The 27,756-nt window shown below is 36.6% G+C and overlaps 1 protein-coding gene across 1 annotated transcript in view; it reads left to right on the forward strand.

Annotated features, from left to right (window-relative positions):
• The first annotated feature begins 980 nt into the window (after positions 1-980).
• LOC129263328 (uromodulin-like) overlaps positions 981-27,756 on the forward strand; it is a 36,420-nt gene continuing 9,644 nt past the window's right edge. The window contains exons 1-7 of the mRNA XM_064100558.1: positions 981-1,197; positions 10,898-11,072; positions 14,225-14,355; positions 16,909-17,199; positions 21,800-22,063; positions 25,274-25,372; positions 27,387-27,562. Of these exons, the coding sequence (XP_063956628.1) occupies positions 14,325-14,355; positions 16,909-17,199; positions 21,800-22,063; positions 25,274-25,372; positions 27,387-27,562 (861 nt within the window). The 5' untranslated portion in view covers positions 981-1,197; positions 10,898-11,072; positions 14,225-14,324. The remainder of the gene's footprint in view (positions 1,198-10,897; positions 11,073-14,224; positions 14,356-16,908; positions 17,200-21,799; positions 22,064-25,273; positions 25,373-27,386; positions 27,563-27,756) is intronic.

Genomic DNA, 27,756 nt, shown 5'->3' on the forward strand with positions numbered 1-27,756 from the left:
TGTGATTGGCCGCCTAGCCTAATCACTCATTGCACTTGATGACTTTGTCCAATATTGATTGTTGTGATCGGTACCAGATGACGAAAATCTTGTTTTAATGGGAAAAGTCAAGATATCTTGGGGGCATATGTTACCTGTAAAGAGTATAAGATTAAAATAATCTATCTACAGGCGACCTGATTGGATGTTGCTTCCATATAACATAGGCGTTTTCGAGCTCTGCGACGACGCCCATGTGGCTCTCGACGGTCGCAAAAAAATCATCCCAAATCGAAGATGTCGCTGTTACCATAGTAGCAACAAGAATTTTGCACACGAACCGCATATTTAATGTTCTCGTTGCGGTTGCGAAATGTCCATGTCAAACAATTTGCATTGCACGACAGCTTTTACGACAGGACCAAAAGTCTCTTCCAAAAGCAACTAGCGTCATAAAGGTCCGTTCGCGTTGATGTGCGAAATCTCATAATGTAAAGGCATAACGTAGGCCCCGTTTAGTGGCGTACCTACTTGCCCGCCAAAAAACCCAGAAAAAACGAGGGAAAGAAGAAAAAGAGCGAGAAAGAAAGAGAAACTTAGTTGGGAAAGAAGTTCTGTCTCGTTCGTTTTTCTTCTGCCAAATTTAAAAACAAAATGGCCGAACGATACCAAAACAAACGCGACATAGACGTCTAACTTTTCCCTTTTTTGAGGGTTACAGTTTGTGCCTCGATGTCCGGATAGCTGTGCCACGATAGACCTTCATCCATATAATAGAGGTAAGTGCATAATTTATTTCTCCCCTTTTATTTGAAGTGCTATTCAGACCCCATTCTACCCCATTTTGGAGAGTATATGTTTGACTAGTATTACACGGACGACAATCAACGAATCAACATTGTTCTCGGTCACTGGCCCTGTGTCCTGGACCGGACTCAAAGTCCTCACCTCAAATAAACTTTGTATCAAACAAATAGGATGTGGACCAGAAAAAGGGTCGTACAGTACCACTTCCATCAGTGTACTGTAAACATAACAAACAAGTAGACAATACTTCATCGTACCCTATTATTTTGCATTCGTGTTTGCTGTTATTACGTTGAACAGTTGGAACAGGTGGAATTTCATTGGAATGTAGACTACCCTAGGGTTTTTTTCTTATTGTTGCTTTTGGCTTTACCTCTGTTAAAATTTGAATTTTTGCAAGGAATGGATTTGGTAAGTGCAGTCTATATTTTGTTAGTTCTATGGCCTATGTAGATCTAGTTTAATATAGGCCTAGGTCTAGTTTCTCTACAATTTAGAGCCTAGATAAAGAATCTCCATCATCTCAGGCTATCTAATATAACAGATATTGACTGATTGGGCAGGGACCTGAGAAGCGGGGGTGCTGGGGGTGCTGAAGCACCCCAAAAAATTATCCTGGGGGTGCTGCGTGTATTATTTTCCATAGGCAGCACCCCCACGAAATTAGGTTCCCCCTGTATTTTTTTTAATATGTTATAATGTACATAATTATCACATCAGACAATCGCAAATCATTTATATAGTCTTTCACATATTCCAATAACATCCCTCCTATATAACGCGACTCAATCAAGCTCCAGTGGGGCAGCCACTCCACTCCGATACAGACGTAGTCGCGCGCAATACGTGATACACACTGGGGTGGTTGAAACTTCCAGGTTTTATGTCGAATCAAGTGAGCGCGCGCCCGACCGCCCGTGTATTGTATACAAAAATTACAAGTTATAGAAATCAAATTTCACAGTCTTTTTTTCGCCCTGCCCCATGGCCCTACGGGCTGGGAAGCGGGGGTGTTCGGGGTGAAGCAACCCCAAAATTTGGGGGTGCTGCGTGTGTTATTTTCCATATATATATAGGCAGCGCACCTCCTGGAAATCTAGTGGTAGGTATGATAAATGACAGAAATGTAATGAAAATGAACGACGTTTTGTAGAACCCCCCCCCCCCACTTCAGAATTTTCTGACACATTACTTGAAATAGTGTTTAAATTCACCCTCTTTCAGATCGGAATATCAAATGTTTTCTGCTCGCGCTTCGCGCTCGCATTATTGATTTTTATCATAAAAAATGTATTTAGAATGCCCAGATACTATATAGGTCTAACTCTAAACACGCGCACGCATGTTTTATTCAGATACGCAGCTTCACCAGCTTGATTGGGGGGGGGGGTACTCCGGGCTGAAAATATTTATATCAAATACATTTTATCAAAATAAATAAATTTTATCAAAATCTGATAACGATTAGTTAAGTTATTTAATTCTAAAGTTTAGCAATATTTTTATGAAAATGGTGATATGCATGTCGTCATGAATATTTAATAGGTGGGCTGATGCTGTCACATCCCCACTATCCTAGCTGTTCCTTGTGGAATCAAAATTGTTTCATTTTTTTCATACCAGAATGAATGATATGTCTCCCTTATAATGAAATAAGTTGCAGCAAAGAATATCTAATGGACTAAATCAGTTGTCAATTCAACTGTTTTGGTTCTTGAAAGGAAAATATTGAATAAACCTAATTTCATATAATAAAATACAAAAGTGGGGAATAATGCTAATCTTTAAAATGCAATAACTGTGATTCCTTGTCTGATTTTAATCAAATCTTTATTCTTATGTTCGTCTGAGTTTTCTTTATCTGTTCAAACCATTTTACATTCAGTGTGGAGTTTCAGATCAGAATATCAAAAAATTTCTGCTCGCGCTTCGCGCTCACATTATTAATGTAAGAATATATCCAATTACCCATCATTTTCTTGATTTACAAAACATGAATGGAATGTCCCGTTTTCAGGTCTGAAATCTCAATTTTGTTTCCGCTCGCGCTTTGCGCTCGCATCAATTGTATAGTTATATACCTATCCTGTTCATGATTAGAAAAGTGCATAAGATGTCTCGTTTTTAGGTTTGAAATCTCATTTTTATTTCCGCTCGCGCTACGCGCTTGCATCAATTGTATAGTTTTATACCTATACTCATCATGATTAGAAAAGTACTTAGAATCTCTAGTTTTTTTGGTCTGAAATCTCAATTTTGTTTCCGCTCGCGCTTCGCGCTCGCATCAATTGTAAATATACCTATCCTGCTCATAATTAAAAAACGTGCTTAGAATGTCCAGTATTTAGGTCGGAATGTCAAATTTTTCAGCTCGCACTTCGCGCTCGCATTATTTGATTGTTGATATATGTATCGTCTTCATGGGTAACTGCAAAACAATCCTTATAACACGTCCCTTTCGATCAGGCCAGAGCGTATATAAAAAAATATCTGCTCGCGCTCACAATTATTATTTGTTACATACGCATCTTGGACCACAAACATTGCTCAAAATGTTCAATTTTCAGGACAAAATACATGAAATTTCCACAAAAAATAGCTCGCGCTTCGCGCTCGAATTATCTAATTATATATTTATGTTCTTTTATAAGAAGAAGTGACTGTCATATATATGTATATTTATATATATGTGTGTGTGTGTGGTATGTGTAATTATGTTAAACTCAATTGTGTCTGTCCCCCCCCCCCACCTCTGAGGAGAGATTTCAGCACCCCCACTGAAAAAATCGTTCCCAGGTCCCTGTGATTGGGTGTGTAAAATAATTATTCTTTGGACCGCCTAAAGGATTTATATTTTCCCTCGTGGTCATATTTTCCATTAGCGCTGCGCGCTTCGGGAAAATGTGAATCCGGCGGTCCAAGCAATGTTTATATTACACACCCCATCAGTCAATATCTGTATAATATTATATGATACATATATATACTATATTATAATACTAAAGAAATATTTCTTTTTCATAATTTTATGAAACATGTGTTCATTACTCTCCTGGTGCTCGCATTGTCTGTTTAATGACATGAATGATCCTGTTGAAGGGGATTTTGTACTATAACATCCCGTTATCAAATCAATATACACCGGCTCCCACTTTGAACTTGTATTGTTTTATGTAGTGACATTAATTATGCTTATTTTCCATGACTACATAAAGTGAGTTAACTTGATAGCGATGATCCTGATACATATCCAGACCTAATGGCACCATCTTGTGGTGTTCAGGGAGTAGCCTATCACTTCATTGACTTGGCTGAAGTAAGAAGAAAGCGGCGTATATCCACTGGCGGATCCAGTGAGAAGCAAAATTAAAATTTGTAATGTAAAAATGCCATTAAAACAGAGGTGTGCCCCCTCTTTTTTTTCCTTTTTTGTGCTTGTCAATTTTTTCAGGTACGAAATATCCTTAATTGGTTGTTATTTTTTGTTTTCGTGTCAAATGTTTTCGGTTACGAAATATTCATAATTTGTGGTTGAATTTTTTTTTTCTTTCCTTGTCAATTTTTTTCGGGTACGAAATATCCATAATTTGTGGATGAAAACCTTTTTTTTCTCTTTGCTTGTCATTTTTTTTTGGGGGGGTAAGAAATATCCTTTAGTTAATTTGTGGTTGATTTTTTGTTTTTTCGTGTCAAAATTTTCCTCCGAAATATTTGCTTCCCTCCCCCCTTTTGAAAAATCCTGGATCCGCCCCTGAGTATATCATCAAAGGTCCATCTTCAAAGAGTTGTTACCTTGACTCACTGGAACAGGGTAGGTGAAAGAACATCACTTCCTGAACTTGAGCACCTTATTAACTGTGTGTTGACAGAAGCGATATTGTTGCCTGTCATCAAGAATGCATCATTATATAAGAATGCCTCGCAGAGATATTGCCCGATTTCTAGCATGCAATTTAGGTCGAATATCATTGAGCGCGCACTGCACAGACAACTATTTGAGAATATATTTAGGAATGGCTGGGCCTCTACTGTCAGCGTACAAGCACCATAAAAACACGGAAACAGCACTACACAAGATTCAGACTGACATTTTATGGGCAATTGACAAGCAGAATAAGGTAATGATGGTTTTGCTTGACTTAACAGCTACATCCGATACAGTTGACCACGCAACTCTGCTCCAGGACAACTTTGGGGTTAGAGGAACTGGCCTAGAACTTCTCAAATCTTATTTCGAGGAGAGTGTACTTGTGTCTGGTCAGTTTTCCAGACTACATACATTGCAATATGGCGTAAGGTTCCTCATCTAGTTTACACTCTATGTTCGTCCGATCGGAGATATCCTTCGGTCTCAAGATGTTTCCTTCCATATGTACATGTATACAGATAACATATTAGATCTACACCAGTTTTGCTCCAAATGATCCAGTGGCTGTTGGTCAAATATGCTGTTCACAAACTCGGCTGCTTTATCCTTTAAATTCATGACTGGATGAAGTCAAACAAGGTCACACTCAATAATGAAAATACTAAATTCTTTGTAGCTACTCCGCATCATCTATCATCTGATCTCATTAAGGATGTTAGACTGATGATCACTGAGAACTCTGTCTAGCCATGTAAGTCAATTCAAAATCTAAGCAATCATGTCACTTGGTCTGAAGAAACGTCAAGCATCACCTTCCTAACCTTTGGAAATTGAGAAGTTTCATTGATAAGAAAACATGCCATGCTGCTTTCGGGGCTCTTCTTTTTTCCAGACTAGACTATTGTAATGATCTCTTCAGTGTTCTTGTCAAGGAGGACTTAGATCGACTTCAGAGACTACAGAACTCGGAAACTAGGCATGTCTTCTCTGCTCCCCTTCAGACTCACTCAGATCCTCTCCGACTGCAACTTCATTGGTTGCCTGCGAGACAGATAGCCTTCAAAATTTTCCTTCTAGTCTTTAAGTCTCTCGATCACCGAAGTCCGGAATCTATTGATAAGAATCTAGTTCCTCGTTCTAAAGTCCGTAATACTTGTTCATCGTCATCAATCTGGCTTATTCAGCACCTTTCGAAGAAACGTGCTGGCGAGCTGTTCTTTCATATGGTAGCTGCAACACTATGGAATCATCTACCTGCTGAAGTAAAGACTTCCACTGGTGACCGGTTCAAGAAAATCATTGTTTTTAGTCCCATCTATACACAACAAAAGAGTAAGTCCCCCCTGAATCAAATTGCTGTAACTTTTGAACGGAATAATTTTGAATATTTCCTAGGTGGTTTTTTACACTCATTAAGCAACTCCTGGAGAAAAATGAACTTGATCGGTTGAGTCATGCATGAGTAATCAAAGATTGAATTAAAATTTATCATTTTTGAAAGTCACAAGGGTCGTTTTTCAGATTGTGTAAATACAAACTTGGGCAAAGGTTGTTCTTAGGTGAATTTTATGGTGTTAATGCTGTTTTACTATCCATCATTTAGCCACTTCACACAAAATTTTGATATCGTATGTTTATGGTTGAGTGAGCACAATTTTTTGTGACGTATATCATCATAGGGGCATTTTCACCACAGATGGACACAGAGGCAAAAAAATCAAGTTGATATTCATGTCAAATGCTTTATGTTTTTTAATGAAACAAGACCTGAAGTTTCTGAGACAATTTTTTTTTCCGACTCTGGCAGCCATTTTTTATTTCAAAATGGCTGCCAAAGTATGGATACAAATTAAGTGTTGAAAATAGTATATTGATACATATTTTGTTTTGACAGATTTTTAAAGAACAGGTTTGATCATGATGTTTTCGCCTGTGATTTAGCTTGCTATTATAACACTGTTTAAAATCCCATAGAAAGAAACTCCAGTAATTCATTCATCTGATAAAAAAAACATTGATGAAGTATGTGATATGGTATGTAATGTCAGTTACCGAAAACATGAACTTTTTTTTCTCATTTCCTGGAAAAGAGGATATATAATATGAAACTTGGTAGATTTCCTCTCTAGGTAACACCCCTCCCTTCTACACCAAAATTAAAGATTACCAATTAACAATGAAGCCATAGGGTACCATTAAATATATGTAATGTCAGTTACCAAGTGGAAAATGCAAAGTCAGTTACCGAGATGTAATGTCAGTTACCATGATAAAACGTTGGTTACCAATATTGAAATGCAAATATGTGGTCAATTTTATGGTGAAGAAATATTGTTTACTTGTTATTTAAGTCTTTCACTTTAAAAGTCACACCAGAAGGAGCTTGCTATTGACTTTTAAAAGGTACGTGTAGTTCACAAGGAATACTATATGAAATTATGAAGGAAGTTGCATTCCAATCGTGCAAAAAAATTACTATGAAATTGTTTTGTACATGCACTTACCAAGTACCTAATTGTTTGTATCAGACAATTTTTTTTTTTTTTTTTTTTTGGGGGGGGTAGGGGGTACTTTTCCAAACCTATTGCCTAAATCTGCAACATTTTTTAAGCTTAACATTGTGATGAAGGGAATTTCCAGGGTCCCTTTTTTAGTTTCTAGGATTCTTTTGAGCATTGCCTCGCTAAAAGAAAATTCCTGGTTTTTATACCTGTTAGTAGTGTGAATGTGTGATACAATTTTGTTTTTGGTTTACAAGTTTAGAGGAAAAGTGTAATTTGACAGTTCTGATCAATGTTGCATGCATCTACTAAAACTGTGTTATTTTTTCTAATTTACATATAGTTCAGTTTCAGTTTAGAAGGTGGAGTTTATTTTTTGTTGACAGCTTAAAAAAGAAATTAGCAAAGAAAATGATTAAACAAATTATGAAGAGAATTGAAATCCGACAGATATGAACAAGCATTGCTTGCACTGACCAGCATAGAAATCAATAAAACTACATGGCTGCATGAGATTGGGGGAGGGGTACGTGTAGCCTAGGGGAGGAGACCCTTATTCATTTTTGCCTTTTTTGAGGGGAGGGGGAGGTTGGAGAAGGAAAAGGTATAAAAAGTCAATATAAAACTGATGAATATATTATGGGTGTATAGTCAGAAAAATCCATGTGTACAGTCAATGCAATATTAAATTACTATAGGAAAATATGTAGCTGCTATGACCCCCCCCCCCCTCCCCCGAGTAAGTAAAACATACATTTCTTATCTTTTGATAATTAAAACTGTGAAGTATTATGAAATTTTTATGATTTTAAAAAGCCTTACATATACATGTAAGTACCAAGAAAATTATGCCTTTGAAAATCATATAGCACTGGTAAATGTTAATGTGTATTGTCAGTTACCGACAAGTAATGATAAAAATGTTCAAATCAAAGAAAGGAATTAAGAGAAAGAAAAAGTTTTTTCATTGAAATGTTCCTAGAAACTCGGGTATACTTCCACATCAAGCTCACTTTCATGTGAAGCCCTGCACAGAAGATACAATGCAATGATTCCACACATTTGACTTCCATGTGTTATCTCTATGGCAAATTAAGTGTAATGTCAGTTACCAGCATGGTTGTGGAAAAATTATCATAGCCCCCAAAAGACAAAAACGTATTGTTTTTAATATTTTGACACATCTTAACCTAGTAACGGAGGTATATTAACATATTCAAATTATTACTCTTTCTACTGAGGGACATGAGATATTTCAATTTTAATGAACACCCTGAAATTGCATGTCCTTTTGCGTAATGTCAGTTACCGACACTTTTTTGCTTGCTGATGCGTAAAAAAATGTGGTTACATAGGAAAACTTAGTATCAGAGTATATAGCAAGGTTCACTTTATTAACTCTATCAAAAGCAAACTCCTATCATTTGTTGTTTTAGAGATACACACAATGAAAGGTGTGAAAACATTGTGCCGTGTAATGTCAGTTACCGTGAAAATGCCCATAGGGGTATATGGCAGTACCCCCTACAACGTGTTAAAACATGTTAAAATTGTAAAATGTTGGTGGCTACCCCAATTACTCGGCCCCTCCCCTTTTTAAAAATTCTGGATCCACCACTGATTTGTCCATAAATTCAACTGATCCCGAGAAATGGTTAGGGAAAGAATTCATTTATGCAGTATAAAGAATATTCATTCCCAAGTGTTCGAATGTGCTCGCTCAACCATGAAAATGTAAAAAGTTTGGAAAGTGTGTGGTGATAAAACAGATGGATGATAAAAACAACAGCAATTAAGTCGCATTTGAAACCAAATTTGCCCCCATTATTTACTTTATTACCCCTCAAAATGAGTCTGTGACATTGAAAATGTCCCTTTTCCCACTTTGATGCATGCTCACTCATCCATAAATAAACATATCGATTTCATTTTTCCACAGAATTCTGCCCGTTGGTTGATAAACATAACTGCCAAATTAATTTGCTAAAGACAGCCTTGAAAATTTGTTCCACCATATTGAATAAGGGGTCACTTATTCTTAAAATATGCACCCATTGTGTACTCACTGTCTATGAGGGAGGAAGTCAAAATTTTAACAAAAATGAAAGGAGGGTATGTTTCATAGACTGTTTTTGTTACTTCTGAGAACAACTTTTTCATGAAACTTCGCACATGGCTTCAGATTAACTCTATCCAAAAGGCGCGCACACGAAAGAAATCATTCGATACGGCACAGAGTGGGGCCAAGGCCTTAAACTTTCTTCTCATTTGCATAATTTTCGAATATTGTGTGCTCACTGAAGCATTAGACATCGGGATTTTCATAAAAATCAAATGAACTATGCAAGGAGGTTTGTGACAGATATCCATAGTGCAATTGCATTTTTTCCAATATCGTACAAAAGAGCTAATCACATTCAACATGTTCATTCAAGCGTGAATGTTTAATTTAACGCCTTTGAATCATAGAAGCATGTTAATTGGTCATGAACATAACGAAAAAAGTTGAGAAAAGATAATTTCAGTTACCAAAATGAAACAATACTTCCCTATGATATTTGAAAATCGTATATTTTGTTTTTATTAAATGTTCATTGATCCGTGAAACAAAGAATATTGTTTAAGATATTCTTCCCAAAAATAAATGTCATCATATTCGATAATTTTTATCGATAGAAATGTGTAAAAAATGCAATTATAGCAAATTTTAACTTTCGCTGATGTGGTTTACGGTACACCATGTGGAGTGTTATAGAAACAGTGGATAGAAGAAGAGAAGAAATGGATAGGCGAGAAAGTGGAGATTTGAGAGTAGAGTATTTTTTCTTGAAAGTAGTCCTGAAAAGGACTGTAAACCAGGAAAGTTTGATGAGTTGAGAACAGCTTGAGTAGTAGAGCTGATGAGGAGATGTTGGCTTGAGTCGGCGAGTAGAGATGATCATATGTTGACACAAACACATCGATTGATCAGTGTTCCCAGCTCCTAAGAAAGATGCCTAAATTTTATTTGAATAAACTTGCGAATAAGGTAATGAGGTGATGATTGAGGATGATAAGTTGGGCTTCATTGCTAACTCCTCAATTAATTCTAAAGTGTGACGGTTATATTATTTCTGACAAAGAGGCAACATCGTGCAGGCATGCTCATTGTAGTCATGAGTGTCCATTATGCTGATGTGATATATTCTGACCATTACTTGGTCTCTGGAGCCAAGAAGGACTACACATTTCTGGTGCATGTGCTGTTCTGAGCTTATCATTGGGGCCCTTTTGCATGAAGTGGAATTTAAGGATTTCGTGCATATGCAATTCTTCACAATTTCTGGGGGCAGCTGCAAAAAAAGAAGAAAACAAAACGAAAAAATTGCTTTCTTAAAACCTTCAGTGTAATTTGCCATTTACGTACCGAAAGTTCGTTGACCTTTTGGCATTTCTGGTCATAACTTTTTAACGGGAGGTCAAGAGTATATGATTGTGTACACTTTCTCGACAAACAATTTGATGTGTCAGTCAAATGTTTATTAAACGTTATCAAGACATACAAACGCACATTTCGAAAATATTTACAATTACATGCTTACTTTTCCGTGCGAACCCTGTTAATAGTAGAAAGTCTTTTTTATGAAATAAGCATCAGTACGTTAAACATTGTTGAGCAAATTTGCTATAATAACCATGGTAACAATGATTGATAGCAATGCTACGTTTTCTGTAAAGAGGTTTAAATGTTTTTTTTTTTCAGGACCTACTTCCATCGCACTTGATCTTGGGCATGGGAAAATCTACTGGTCTGGGTACACTGAGGATAAGGGTGGTACTATCTCAACTGCCAATCTCGACGGCCGCTCCGTTAATATAATCTACACTTATGACCATTCTGTGCTACCTGCTTTAACCTTGTTTGATCCCTTCTCTGAGTAAGTAGAAAAATACATTTCGTAGTGTGTCTTAATGATCAAGAAATTAACCCGGGGGGGGGGGGGGCAGTCAAATATATTGCTGTTCACACGCGTAACCAAAAAAACGCGTTTAAAGGGGTGTTTTTTTTTTTTTTAGTTTTGGACGCGGTCCGCGCGTGGACTCGTTAAGGGTATCAAAAACACCGATTTTCAAGAAAAAGGGTGGTTTTTAAAGACTGGTCAATGGTCAATCGAGGGGTCAAACGTATTTAGGGTATGTTTTCCCCAAAGCTTTTTTTAAGACTAGCCAAACGTGTTTAGGGTATTTTTTTCCCCCAAGCTTTTTCCCCGAGGTCATATTTTGGCGACATCTTGTTTAGGGGCCAAAATGTGTAAATAAAGCCCGCGAAAAACTTGTTTAGGGGGTTATTTTTCACACAGAGAAAAACTCGTATAGGGGGTGTTTGGAAATTTCTTGGTCATGCGTGTATACAGCAATATATTTGACTGCCCACCCCCCCCCCCCCCCGGGGGGGCAAATTAATGTTATTAAAATCCACGCATTATAAGGGATTGATGGAATGCAGGGGAGCGTTTCATGAACATTTTTGTCTGACAAGTTGTCAGATCTGACATCTTTCCTTGATTCTGATTGGCTGAGAGGCACTATTACTATAGTAACTGTCGGATCAAATGGGACTTGTCAGATAAAACGTCCGACAAGTCCTTTCATGAAACGCTCCCCTGGTGAGGATATCTTGTGAAGTATTCTTTTGCATTGTCGTTGTTTTCAGTATTTTTTATGTCCGGTATCTTAGGGCCTTTTCACACGTGAATTTTAAATCATCATTGTAATGATGATAGCAATAAGCCAGTTCGTAGTTCCTTTCTGCGCATGATCAAAAGATTCTACGCATGATCAGAGGAAGGTCATTTGTACTAAAGTGACATGGTGGTTTAAAATCTAATGAGATAAGCACCAACTTTGATGTCTTGATAATTCATATATTCTTTTGAATTGTGGTTTTCATTTACATCCACAAAAAACAACAACACGTCCACGAACGACTGGTTTTCACAGTTTGCCAAGTACATTGTGCAACATGCTATGATATGCATTCAAAGTATAGGAATGCAACAAATACCTTCATAAAGTGTTCATTGGTGTGCTATTCTATAGTCACCTGGTCTATTCAATTTCTTCATCCTGCTATGTAAGGCAAGCTTACGTAATATTTTGCTTTGAAATCTGCCTATCATAATGAAAGAAATGAAAAGTCATTTGACCGAAAATTGTCCATGAGTAACTACGAACTGGTCTATTCGTATTTAGAATCATCGGACCTTTCACACGGAACTTCGTATTGTAATTTGAGTGAAACTTAACTGAAATTCACCTCCGGAGTAGAATTTGAATTCGTGATTGTGATTAGCGTTCGTGGTTCTAGTTTCGTTTTCGCACTTGCTAAAAATTTGTCATTATCCTTATTTTTCACTGGCATCATTCAAATTATGAATTTGTTTTACCGTGTGATAGGGCGGCTAGTTGGATTTGTAATTCTAGTTTTGTCATGTACAGTGACTTTTGTTATACATGTTCTCGACCCCAGAAAGGAACAATGTTGTTATTAACAGAGCTGAGTGCCTTTATCCAGCTTTTCACTGTACTTTTGATTTTATTATGTACATACATTTACCTTGTACTTTTTTTATAATTTGATAATGAAAAATGAATACCAATACCAATGATTATGTGTTTATGTATTCAAACGTATGGTAAATTGGTCTGGTAGAACATCAGTAATTGTTCAATAATCATGATAACATACATATGCAAGGTTTTTTGTCAGTAAAAGAGCCATGCGTGTTAAGAGCACGACATAAATCGCCAAACTACCGTGAACACTTAACACACCCAACATTATACACATGCATCCTCCCATATCATGCATCTAGGCCCAATTAACGGACGAGCTTTCATTTTGATTTGATATGAGTGATGTCCTCTGATTGCTTTCATTTTCATGGATGTCGATCTGTAGGGGGGTGGATGGCCTGTGTTTTCACCCCCAATAATCTGAGGTATGATCAGCATTAATGATAATGGTTATAATAATAATGATACTAATAATGATTTAAATTATGATATTAGTAGAAACAACAAAATAATAATGAACATTTTGATGATGGGAGTAACGCATGAAGACTACTGATATTGTTTTTATATTATGTTTATTGCTATTGAATGAAAGCATTCATTTCGGAAACAGTTACAAATAATTATATTGATGCGGAAAGAAAAAAAAATCCCGGATAAAATAGGCTTATAAAACATGTTCATGTGTTATGTTCTTATTTATGAAATTTACCCCTCCACTCAAATAATAAGCGCATTGTGTGTCCTCCGTTTATTTAACCACCAGTTTGAAAATCACTTTTCAAAAATCCTTTCTGTTAAGTTTCCTTTATTCAGGTTCATGACATGACAAAGAATAAGCGGAGAACATACAAAATAAATAAGAATCCAAATTTAAGAGAGTGTATAAAAGGGGGGGAAATAACCATGAAACCGATAAGAATCATCAAAACCAGGGCTGTCGCGCTCGCATCATCAATATCCTGTTTTACAAAGTCACTATACATGCTCGGGTCAGTTTATAAAAAAAAATCAGCTCTCGCTTCGCGCTAGCATTAATCGCTTATTGAGAAACACAACTTTTTCTTTATTTATAGACATATACAACTGTCCAGAAATTTATTTGGAATATCAACTATTTTCAGCTCTTGCTACTCACTCCGATCATTTGTTGAACATGATACCTTTCCTAACCCTTTTATTATAAAAGCATTTTCATTGATAATTGGCATTTTGGCACCGGTGTGTTGGCTCAGTTTGTAGAGCGTCCGTCTCATAACCGGGAGGTCGGGGGTTCAAACCCCGGCCGCGTCAGACCAAAAGACATTAAAAGATGGGAGTTCAATGCTGCTACCCTGTTTGGCGTTCAACGATTAGAGGGATAGAGCCTCGTCGATCTGGCGCTGCACAGCGGCTGCCGGGCCCACGATCAATTGGGCAAAGCAAATTTTCGGAGTATTTCATTTCATGTCTATTTCGAACAATAAATTATGGATTTTCATTTTCACTTCGTTATTTTGATTTCATTCATAAGGTACCTCTTCTGGACAACAAGCGGTGGTGTAGCGGAAATTGCGAGAGTACTTGAGAATTCTGGTGACAAGGAGGTTGTAAAATCTGTTAGAGCAGAAGCAATGGGCTTAGAGCGATGTGTTGATGATACCAGTAAGCAATAGCCCAAATATGATAGTGATAATAATGATGATAAAAAAAATAATAATGATAGTGATACCAATTGTAGTTGTAGTGGTATAATAGCTAAAGCGTCAGGGAATAATCCATGTCGAACTCCTTTACCTCATCTCGTTAAAAGGTCCCGTTTCAGATCGAAATACCGATACTTTCACCCTGTGCTTTGCGCTCGTATGAAGTATAGTTAGATAAACCTGTTGCTCTTTAGTAGAATCACGCTTAAAATGTCCCGTTTTCAGGTCAGAATCTACCCCCCCCCCTCAGAAAAAAAAATGCTCGAGCTTGCGCTTGTATATTATTGGTTAGATATGCATCTTTTTAGTGAGTCTCTGCTAAGAGTACTAAAAATGTCAATTCTCATATCATTATAAAAACAATACCCCGCTCTTTACCCTTGCATTAAATAGATATGAATAGTTTTTTTACGATTACAAGGTCTGAATATCATTGCGTATGAAAAATACTGCACATGCTTCTCGCTCGAATTTGTTTTGGCCTTGTCAGATACCTAATAGTGTTTGTGCAAATAAAGCTAGTTGTACTTAAAAACGTATTTTAGCATTCAGCATTCCCCCAAAACAGATTTATTTTGGTGGCCCCCAACAAAATATCAAGGTCCCCAGCGCCCCCTGCTGTAAGAAATTCCTAACTAAACCACTGGTCGGAACATCTTTGGAGTCTTATCATTTTATATGACCGTCTAGAATTTCTCATCAATACTTTTGTCTAGAATAAACAATCAAAGTGGTGCAAGTTTATGACTTTTTTCTTTCTATTTTATATTTTATGCACATGTTGTAAAATCAAACTTGTGCTTTTTTTATTGTGTTGCAGAGCCCCTATGTAAATCAGTTACTAACTGTAAGGACTACCCTGTTAAAATTAAGCGTAAACAAAATTAAGAATTAATTTGAACAATTTGCAGCAAGCCGTTTTCAAGAAGAGTGTGTCCAATGTCGGCGTAGATGATTTATTAAATGCATTGGATGGGGTTTCTCTGTGGAATCATGTATGCTGTCCTTTCCCCTGCCCAGCATTATATGCTGTCATGAATATTCATTAGCTGGGCTGACAATGTAAACATCCCATTTTTTCTTGTTATGTTAATGCATGAAATCATAATTATTTCATGTTTCCTACATGTTTGTATAATATGTCTCCCTTATAATGAAATAGGTTGCAGCAATGTATCATTCAGTAGGCAGGTCCAGAAAAAGTAGCCTTTTTTATCCAAGTGATATTTATGACTATCGAGGGTTTTTGCATTGTTAATGAGCTCGGTGCGAAGGAATACACCCCCTTTTCCGGCCATTGCTGCTCTAAATATCGACCAAATTTCAGGTTTTTGTTATCTTTATAAAGAATAAAATTCATTCTTTAAGTTCATGTGTCTGTATTTAAAAAAAAATAATAATAAAGGTGAATTTTTTATCTAAGACATGATACAAATTAATTTTTCCATGCAACAAAAGTTGTTGTTCTTACACTTTATTTATGTTTGAGACCAAATGATTTTTTTACATTATTATAAAGCTAAAGATCTAAGCTTTAATATGATATAGGTTTTATAAGAAGAGGCCTTTTAGATGGGTATAGCAGCCAGATTTTCACAGGTCAAGTACATTTAGCAGATTGAAAACAGGAATTGGCCCACTCTCATTCCATTGCACTAGGGCCTGTCCAAGGTCGCATTCACCATGCGGTGATCTCTTCAAATACCCGCGACTGTTGTTCTGAGGCTTATCCAGCCAATCAGAACTGTGCATTTCTTGCTACTCAGAATTTTCAAAAATCTCGTCTGTATCTTAATGGGAAAAGCTGGCTGCTGACCCATCTAAAAGGTGCCAAATATCAAGAGTGGCATTGTGATAAAGTATAGAGTTTGAGCTTTCTGATGACATAAAAAGGATTTGTGCCCCCCCCCCCCTAAAAAAATACACGATTTGCAAGAGTGAGAAAATACCGTTTGAGGCATCCTTTCAGACATGAAATTTACTTATTAATATTTATTTTTATTCAAAAGAAGTTATCAATATAAAGGAGTAATATTAACTTTTTACTATGGTACAAAATTAATCAATTTAACTTCAGGAGAAAGTGGTTAAATTCCGTCTATGAGAAGAAAAAGGTCTCACAATTCACAAGATTTTGCAGGGATATGAATTCAGCCACGAAATGATTTTCACTAATTTCACTGATTATTCACTAATAATTTCTTGTTTGCCTAATGAACAACCATAATTCATGCAATGGGTAACAAAACAACTAGTTTGGATATGACATCAGTTTGCTAATTGAATATTCATCAAGACATGGACAGAACTGAATCACCGAAATTCAAATCTTTATAACTTTTGTTATTCCTTCCCGATCTCGATCAAAATTTCCAGTGTTTTGTCAGTTTGATTTTCTTTATCTGATCTATTCATATCATTCCCGCTCTGGAGTACCCCCTTAATTGTGGAGGTTCGTGTAAAATATCAATGCAAACTTCTTATTTGTAAACTCGTTGATTTTTTTTAACAGCCCGTCTGTTTTACTACACGGAGTCCAGTAGATTGAGCTTAATCAATGCTGACGGGAGCGGGGATCAGACAATCAAGGTATTCTCTGACCACTCTGTGGGCTACACACCGATCAGCAAGTATGGGGGCAAGATGCTCTGGCTGGGCACGGATCCTGCCGATTTTATAGTAAACATATACGAGTACGATCTCAAGTTTTCTTCTGTCAGGCTCCTCAACAAGACGGTAACAATGAATGACGGCAGCCAGCGTACCATCGCGTATCCAGGCGCGTTAAAGATAATTTCGAATGGTAAGGTCAATAGTTTGTTTGCTCAGAATACTGGTATACAGATGGGGGAGGGGGGTGGGCTTGGGGGTCATGGACCTACTCCCCCCCCCCCCCCATCCCGGAAAAAAAATTATGACCAATATAAAAGAGGGTGAGAAAAAAGGATGAAAATGTGTGAAAAATCATTTTCTGAATATTATGCCCAAAAATATTACACATTTAGATATTTGTATTCCAAAGGTTAATTTTTTTTGCTCTCTCGCTCCGCTCGCCCGCGCAGCTGCTTAGAAATTAAAAGACATGTCCCATACGCAATGTCTGGTCCCGTTCAAATGTTTGGAACATTACGCTGTTGGGGTTGGAGCTGGAGGCGGGTGTTTGGTTGCTGGAAATAACACTGCACAACACAGAGGCCCGTATTCTGAACTCGGGTTTAAATTTAAGTTAAACCCGAGTTCAGAATACGGGCCTCTGTGTTGCACCTGGTTTAAAGTTGTGGTATAACTATGAAGAGCCAATGGAGCACAAATCCCTAACAATACACATTCAGTTTATTAAATCATATGACATCCAAGATGTTCATAATTGTCTGGGAATGATAACTGAAGTATTTTTCTTCATTATGAAAGCGAAAGGAAACAAAATCTTAAACATACGAAATATACAATATACATAGGCGGATCCAGGGGGGCCCCCCTATTGGCGGAACAAAAAAAAGGAAAAAAGGGGGAAAGAAGAAAAAAAAGAAAAAGAAAAGAGAGGAGAAAAAAAAGAGGAAAGATAAGATGAGGAAGACGAGTGAAAAATAAGATGAGGGGAAGACTTGGAAAAAAAGTTTATGTCACTATATAAAATGTTCGCTCGCGCTTCGCGCTTGCATTGCATTTTACGTGATTTACATATCTTGCTCAATTTGGAGCTTAAAATATCAAGTTTTGAAGTCATTATACAAAACATATTTCAGCTCGGAAATCAAACTTTCATTATTTTGTTTGATTTACAAATCGATTTTTTAAAAGTGCTCTGTAAAAATGTCATATTAACATTTTTTACTCGCGCTGTTTGATTGTCAGGTACCTATCTTTTTCGTGTATTCCATAAAGTTTTCAAAATATCCCCATTCAGGTCTGATTGTCAAAAAGTATCAGCTAGCGCTGCACGCTCGCATTTTGATTGGTGAGTTATGTATAATTATCTCAATATAAATTCTTTAACAAATTACTTGAAATCCCCATTTCATGACAGTTTGTCAAAAATTTCGGCTCCGATTTGCGCTGGCATTAATTGTTCAAAATATATTTAAACTCATGCATCCTATTCATAATTTCAAAAATGCTTGCATAGTATTTACAGATTTCGCGTTCTCATTATGCTTATTAGATTAATAAATAAGATTTAATAATTAAATAGTCCCTTTGTTCAGAATGGAATATCGACACGTTTCACTCGCGCTTGTCCTTAGAATGTCCCGGTCCTATATTATGTCAAAACTCAAAGTGATCATAATGAAAAAGATCATGGGCCCAATTCATAAACAGTTACAGCTATTGTAATTTCGCCATTATGGCAGCTACCATGGTAACATTGATTGTGATTGGCTGCTGAGCCCTGTTGCCATGGTAATTGACATAATGGCAAAGTTACACAGTTGTAACTCTTTAAGAAACGGACCCCAACTCTTTATTAAGAGCATATTAATCAATAAATTAACCCTTTTTCATATCGGAATATCAATATGTTAAGCTCGCGCTTCGCGCTCGCTTTATTGATTTTCATAACAAAAGATGTATTTAAAATGCTTCGATTCTAGGTCTAAATCTGAAAGACGTGTGCGCATGTTTATTCAGAAACGCAACTTGTTCTCTATTTATATAATTTTCCAGTTTAAGATCACAATACGAAAAAAAAAGTCTGCGCGTGCTTTGTGCTCGCCTTATTAATGTAAGAAGATCCCCTATTACTAATCATTTTCATGATTTACAAAACATGAAAAGAGTATCCCGTTTTTAGGTATAAATCTCGATTTTTTTTTCCGCTTTCGCTTCGCGCTCGCATATTCTTCAGTTAGCTATCCTGTTCACGATTACAAAAATTGATTAAAATTTTCCAATCTTTGTGTAGAAATGTCAAAATTGTTCAGCTCGCGCTTTGGGCTCGAATTATCATTGTAAGGAAGATCCCCAATTACTCATCCATTACTTGATTTACACATGATTAGAGTGTCTCATTTTAAGGTCTAAATCTCGAAATTTCCGCTCGCGCTTCGCGCGGCAACAATTGTTTAAATAGATAGCTATCCCACTTAAGTTACAAAAAGTGCTTAGAATTTTCATTCTTTAGATTGTTGGAATATGTAACGTATTCATTGCTAACTGCAAGCAGTCCTTAACAGGTTCCTTTTCGATCAGTTAAAAACGTAGGAATAAAAATTTTATGCTCGCGCTCGAACTATTATTGTAAGGAAAATCCCAATTACTCATCCTTTTCATGATTTACAAAACATGAATAGTGTCTCGTTTTCAGGTCTAAATCTCGAAATTTTCCACTCGCGCTACGCGGTCGCATCAATTGTTTAAATACAGAGGTGTCCTGTTTAAGTTACAAAAAGTGGTTAGAATTTCCATTCTTTAGGTGGAAAATGTCAAAAATTTTCAGCTCTCGCTTCGCGCTCGAATTATTTGATTGTTGAAATATGCAACGTCTTCATGGCTAACTGTAAGCAGTCCTTAACAGGTTCCTATTCGATCAGTTCAAAACGTGTATTAAAATTTCTGCTCGCGCGTCGCGTTCGTAGTAATTATTTAGTTGCATGTTCATCTTTTTCAGGATAACAAACATTGCCCAGAATAATCGCTAGAGGGTATTCATTTGTCTCGCAATCTACTATGGTCAACAAGGAAATTCGTGATCACTCTCGCAAAAAGTGTTCACTGGCTTTCTAGGAAATTCGTGATCACTCTCGCAAAAAGTGTTCACTAGCTTACAAGTTCACGAGCTTTCGAGTGCCGCTGCAACTCTTTATCAAGTGACTTTTTTGCGAGAGTGATCACGAATTTCCTAGAAAGCCAGTGAACACTTTTTGCGAGAGTGATCACGAATTTCCTTGTTGACCATAGTAGATTGCGAGACAAATGAATACCCTCTAGCGATTATTTCAATCCGCAATAATGAACCTATTTAGTATTATTGCCCAGAATGTTCACATTTTAGGACAAATGCATAAAATATAAAAAAAAATTAGCTCGCGCTTAAGGACTTATAAGGATTATGTGCCATAATGTTTATGTTGGTTTATAAGAGTATAAGAAGTGACTATTAGGACTACCCCTTCAAAGGATCAAACAAAGATCATCTTCGACCGGCCGATCGGAAAAATATGGCTGAAAAAAATTCCGGGCCCCCCCCCCCCCCCCCCCTATTGGCGAAGGCTGGATCCGCCCCTGAATATAAACAGAATTTGTGAAATGTTGGCTCCCCATAATTTTAGCACAGAGTTAGACCGTGGTCTAAGTTAAACCTGACTTCAGAATACGGGCCAGAGTGTTTACAAATAGTGACCAACGCTGTTACGTGCTGAAATTGACAATATAAGTATAATTTTCCAACCATGCAAACCTGGGGCCCGTAACACACAGCTTAACAATGATCGTATATTATTTTTCTACGATTGATTGCATTGACTACAATGTTGATAATTAATAATTAATTTCCCTTTTTATGTTGAATATTGTAGTAATTATTGCAAATGTTGAATTGTTATTCCTACATTGTACGCGCTATGGTACGTTTTGTTTTTAGCGCCTCTAAATACCCATTATTATTATTATTAATGTACAATCAATCGTGAAAATCAAGCGTACGATTCATCGCTAACCTTTGTGTTACGGGACCCTGGACATTGTGTTTGTTCACATTGGTCGTCAGTGTATTCACATTACTGATTACAATAAAATGTAATTCACAATGGTAACATGCTCAAATTTAAAATCGTGAAGAGGATATCATACGTTGCACACGGTGACACACACTGTTATACGCTGTACATTGCGTTTTTTTCCAAGAAGGACTTAGGGCTCAAGACGATTATGTACTTCATGAAAGGCCTAATAGCAAAGTCCGATTTTTTTTTTCATTTAAATTTGAATATAAATTCTAATTCAGTTATATATTATTGATTTTCTCTTTCAAAGTTCAACTAAATGCGCCAGGGTGGATCGGAAAGGCTGTAAGGAAGACCTGTTAAAATTCCGAAGTCAACGGGGTTCTATTGCTTGTAGAATGTATTTTAAATGGATAGTATGTCTGCAAGGGTTTTATGAAGTCTTGCCACTTTGTATAGATGACATTTCCAGTCAAATAGGCGTATTATATGATGGACCTGTTTTAATCTAAAAAGAGTTAAAAATTACTTATGTTCTAAGACAAAGTTCAAATAAATATTCCACGGTTGATCGGAAAATACTGTAAGGTAGGCCTGTTAAAAAATCAGCTTAATCGGAAAGTCAACCACAGGTCTGCAATTAATCGTTTCAGGAATTCTTAACAGTTAACTCCCAGCCAACACGTCATGCAAGTTTGCGTATTAGGATGAACCAATTAATTATTTTTACTCTTTGAATAGTTTTGTATGACCAGCCTGTTGCCATAGAAAGATGTCCTGAGAACATCGTAGCTGTGATTGACGACAACAACAGCGCATTGCCAGTTTACTGGGTTGAGCCTGTTTTGAACAGCTTGTCCAGTTGTCCCAGAATGAGCTTCCTGGGACCAGGAAGTAATGGCGGGGATTACCCTATTGGCGTAACTGAGGTGTCCTACCAAGCCATAGATGCTGCAGGAAACACTGATAGATGCTCATTTACAGTGACGGTTCGAAGGGCCCATGGTAAGTTTCACTTCCCTTATTCTCATCAATTTCGTTCATGTTGGTGTTACCACAATAACCTTACATTGTTATTAGTTGAAGTAGTCTTTTAAAAATCATGTAGTAATAGAAATGCACACCCGAAGAAACAGAGTTCTGACAACACTCCAAGTGTTTTCACTTTAAGTCGTATTGTGGCCTTAGAAGTAGATGTATATTCGGAAGTGCCTGGCTGCTGTAGTTGTTAGCAGCAACATGATTATCATCATCTGTGATGATACAGAAATCTTCACACTTCACGTTAATGTACGAAAATGTATAGTTCAATGGGAAATGTTAAGTTGTGGGTGCGAAGGTGAGATTTTTTACTTGAAAATATAACATTCTGAGCAGACTTAGGATCATGAATATTTTGCGTACATTCGTGAAATTTCATCTGTGTTGGTTGATAATTAGTAAAAATTGACCTTTTGCTCACACCACATATGGAAAAATCTGAAAAATTACCTCGAAATTATTGGCTGCTAAATGCGGCCTTCTTTAGCGATGAGTGACCTAGTGACGTAGCGATCGTAATCTGGTCGTAGACACTCGGAAGCTTGTATCCCCTCCGTCCCTATTGAGACACATTGATATATACATTGATGATAAAGTTTTTACCGACATGGAAAGGGACCTGTTAAGGACTGTTTACAGTGACTCGTGAAAGGGATACATATCTCACCAATCAAAAAGTGTGAGTGCGAAGTGCGATTATTTTTGTTTTTAAGACCTGAAAATTGGACATGCAAGCACATTTGTTATTATGAACAGGATAGGTATGTAATAACGCCTTGAATGCAAGCGCAAATCGCGAGCTGAATATCTATTTACACAGACCTGAAAAGGAAAACCCGATAAGGACTATATACCATGACTCATGAAGAGGATGCATATCTCACTAATGAAATAATGGGAGCGCGAAGTGCGATCAGAAAGTTTATATACATGTAGGCCTACATTGACCCGGAAAGGAACGTTTCAAGCACTATTCGACTTGTAAGAAGATGATACGTATGACAATTTATCAAATTTGCAGGCGCAAAGGTCTAGCTTATTTTTGGAGTATATTAAGATGCAAGAACTTGGCATTGTCTAACGCATTCTTTCATTATTCCAAAAAGTGCATCGAATGTCCCGTATTTGGTCTAAATCTTAGAATAATGCAGCTCGCGCTTTTCGTTTGCAATTATTGTTTGAGATACACATTTTATTATCAATCAATGATGTGCTTAGATTGTCCAATTGTCAGGTTGGAATATCAACATTTTCTGCTCGTGCTTCGCACTCGCATCAGATGATTACCTTTATACCCATCCTGTTCATGTTTGCATTGCTTCAAATATCCTGTCTTTACGTATAAATCTAAATATATAAAAAAGTCAGATCGCGCTTTTTGCTCGATTTTTTTTTGGGGGGTGATAAAAAATGTGTTTAAAACTGTCAATTTTTAAGTCGAAAAATAAAAATATTCAGCTTGCGTTTCGCACTCGCATGAATTGTTCAGTCAGATCCGGTCCTCTCCTCTCCTGTTCATCATTTTATAAAGTGCTGATAATGTTTCCATGTCAAATAATGCAAAAGTTCAGCTCGAGCTTCGCAGTAATTACTTATTGATTAGTTTTACATGTACATCCATCCTGATCTTGATTATAAACAATGCTTAGAATGCCCAGTGTTCATGACAAAATGTTAGAAATTTCGCGCTCACATGAATTGCTTAACTTTCTGTCCACTTTTTTATGGTTGATATTTTCATAAGTAAAATTAGATCGCACTTCGCGCTTCAAACTGGTCTTTATTCTATATGTGCTTGAAGTGTCCAGTTTTCAGGTTGAAACTTTTCAGAATAGGTACCTATCCCGTTCACGAAATTTATTTGTATAGTCTTTTTTTTTTTCTTTTTTTTTTAAAGGTTCGAGTGTCAGAAAAACGAAATTCCAGATCACGCTTCGAGCTCGCATTGTTTGATAGAATACCCATCCTGTTCATGATAAAAAGAAAAATGCTGAGGATGTCCACCATTTTTCAGGGCGAAGAAAAAAAAATCAGTTCGGGTTTCCCGCTCGCATCAGTTATTTTGATATTTTACCCATTCTGCTCATATTTACAAAAGTGCTTTGAAATGTCAAGTTTTTAAGTTGAAATATATAAAAAAGAATTACCACACCCACATTATATGATTGGTGAGTTGTGTATTCTATTTACGAGTCACTGTAAACAGTACTTAGCTGATCCTTTTGCATGCCAGTATATAAAAAAATTCAGCTCGCGTTTCGCGCTCGAGTGTATTATTAATGATTAGTAAAGGTGCTCAGAATTTTTGTTTTCATAGGATATCCAAAGTTGTTAGCTCACGCCCACACAATAATAAGACTAACGAATAATTGTTGGTTAAACCATATCTAGGCCGGGTTATTTTGGGAGTTCATATGGCCCGGAGGGGGGGGGCTCCCAGGCCCCCTCCCCTTGAGATCTCGGCCGTCGACCGCGTGATCCCGCCGAAAATTGGCACGCAGGTTGTTACGGACATAATGCACAAAATTTTATAATAATTCATTTTATGCAAATTGCTATTAAGTTATAATGCTTATTAATGCGTAATTAATATGCGAAATCATACTTTGTCCTCTAACTCCCTAAATAAAGCTCCAAATGTTCGAATTGTTGGTATAGAAACTCGTTGTGGTGTTCTTAGCAAGTGTATACGAAAAAAATTGCGATATCAAATCAATGTCTTACGTATTACATTATTTATTTATTTGCAATTTCTTATGTATTTCTTTGTTTTTTGACCTTTTGTTTCTTATTGTTTGTTTTTTTCAATTAAATTTGTTGAGGAAAATAGATACATTTGAGCCACCAAAACGCTCACATTATGATTGGCGAGGTATGAATTCTGTTTACCAATCACTGCAAATAGTACTTAACTGATCTGTTTGCACGTCAGTATTATAACAAAAATTAGGTCGCGTTTCGCGCTCGCGTATATTGTTTATGATGACAAAATGGGCTCAGAATATCCTTTTTTTTTTCAAGTCTTATATAGGACATTCGAAAATATGAGCTCACGCCAACATATAACAAGATTTACGAAATTATTGTAGGTTTTATGGTAGCAGGCCATGTATACGAAATTTTGTTTACCTCATCATGGTACTGTTCACCTGATTTTTATCATTATTATTTCAGAATCTTGTTCTGACCAATGCATGTCGAATGGAGGGACTTGTGAGGAAGGCACTTGCATTTGCCCGGAAGGATTTGCAGGCACTGCATGTGAGGAGAAGCGTAAGTTGTTTTTTTTTCGCTCAGAATTTGTCGTTAGTAACTCCCTTTTACAGCCGATGATGTCGCAGGAAGTGACATTATTCGTTAATCGTCCAACACATAATGTCACATCCAACGCATAATGTTGTAACTTCTCTATCGCATAACCTCACATTTCCTAATGCATGATGTCGCAGAGGTATTTAACTAATCCTACGCTAATCAAATTAATAAACCCTGTTTCACTCAGTATTCATAAAACATCTATCATGGGATCTCAGTTGGAAAGAGGGGATGGGGTGGTGGTAAGCAATATATATAAATAGGACGGTCAAAGTCAGATCGTTACATATTTTTTGTGTGTCAATAAATTATTTTTCGCCGATCGAGTGTATGTATTGAGCTGGCTGAAATATATATTTTTTATGATTTTTTATTTGGGTACCACCTGCGGACCCTCTTTTTTATGGTTGATGATTTTTTATTGTCGTCAAAATGGGGGAGGAGAAGTCCCCCCCCCCCCGGGTTTTTTTTACGGTGGGGGACACAATAGGCCATGCCTCCCCCAAAATAATAATAATTAATAATTAAATAATAATAATGTTAATAGAAAAGTAAAATACTTCTATCATCATACAAATATTAAAAAATACTTCTATCAAACTTCATTTCATATTCCTACACATTCATCTGCTGTTTTTTGCCTTTTATTAGAAATTTTGGAAATTAACTTTGTTCATCATTCATATTAAAGCGATTCGTTAGTCCAAGAAATTACACGTTTTTATATCGATGAATCACTGGGGTTTCCCATTTTTGCGTTCTTTTTTCATTGTAATGAGGTTTAATAATCTTTTAAGAAAATTGAATGACGGAGAGGAATGTCTTCTCTGTTCTCCCGTTTTCTTCTTTGTTTGGCGAATTAAATACATCTAATGTGGCTAAATCTTTTGCAGTCAAATCTGATCTTAGCTAGTAAGGCACTCATTATGTTACGTAGTTGTGTCTTTTTTCTCCAAGCATGACTTTGAGGAAAACAGAAGAAAAATCAAACAAGAAAAGTCATTTTCATATGTTAAGGTAAAGAACTATCGTAAGAACAACTATTTAAATTTTATAATGTAGCCTTTATTAATAACCAAAAGAAATAAATGAATTAACTTACATAATATCTTCTGATGACTATAGAAGAAATATTCTAACTTCTAATCCATCCAAATAGGCTTTTAAAAAAATCTGTAAAATAATCCACAATGCTTGCAATGATTAATATAATGTTGAAATGTGATGGTCCATCAAAGTCACTGCGCTGAGCTAAGGATTTCAGCAATCCATGGGTTGAAGAATGGTCTCTATAACGGGTTGATGATCTTGATGAGAACTGAGAATTCCTGTTTAAAAATAGTTGCAAGTATTTTGCACATCCAGTCGATAACACGTGTGAAGAGGATGTCAAGTAGTAATGATGAAGAACAGCTTTTTTATTTGGGGGGGGGGGCATTATTGCATGTTAGATGCCCTGCTCTGAGTCCCCGTGGAAAAATGCAATATCTTCATTTTGCACAAGTTGAGTTATTAGGCATTTTATGGGTTTTTTCAAAGCCGCTCAAACGTATTTTATTTCTCAGGACTCTTTTATCATCAAATTGTAAAGTATATGTGCCCATTCAAGTCCCCCCCCCAAAAAAAAAAAAAAAGAATGAGGAAAATGTAGATACTTTGGGGTGAGTCAAAGCGAATGCTCGGTTTCTACATGGCAAAACGCAGTATCTACAGATGATAGAGAATTCCATTAATAATAATACTTCTCTATAGCGCATAATAAACGGAAAGTTTCTTAACGCGCTTTACAATAAAGGAAACAAAATACATATAATACAAACAAAGAAAATAGACTTGTGATTTACAAAATTACTTAATATTAAATTAAAACTATCATTATTACAGTTATCATTTTTAAAATCATCATCGTCGTCATTATATTCATTGGTCGACGATGCCCGCGAAATTGTGTTTTCTGTTCTTGTTTCCTTAGTTACATCAGTGACGTGTAAAAGTGACTCGATGACCGTCATCATAAGTAATGGTCTTTTCGTTGGCATTGACCCGGAAGATGTTCATTTTCGTGATCTTTCCTGCACATATGTCGATAGCAATTCTACCCATATGACTCTGTTTACGAACTATGATGAGTGTGGTACCACCAACACGGTAAATTCCTTTCTCTCTCTCTACTCTCTGGCAATGCTAGGCGAATATTGATTACACTCCGGATGACGACAGACTGAGACCCATGATGAGCTTGTTGCACCCTTGAAGGTGTGAAAGGGTTTAGGCTTGGGTTCTGTAAGCTCTTTGATGATCTCAAAATTATCTTTGGCTGACTTATTATACATTGGGGAGGG

This window comes from Lytechinus pictus, chromosome 6 (genome assembly GCF_037042905.1).
Source record: "Lytechinus pictus isolate F3 Inbred chromosome 6, Lp3.0, whole genome shotgun sequence".
NCBI classification, from domain to species: Eukaryota; Metazoa; Echinodermata; class Echinoidea; order Temnopleuroida; family Toxopneustidae; genus Lytechinus; species Lytechinus pictus.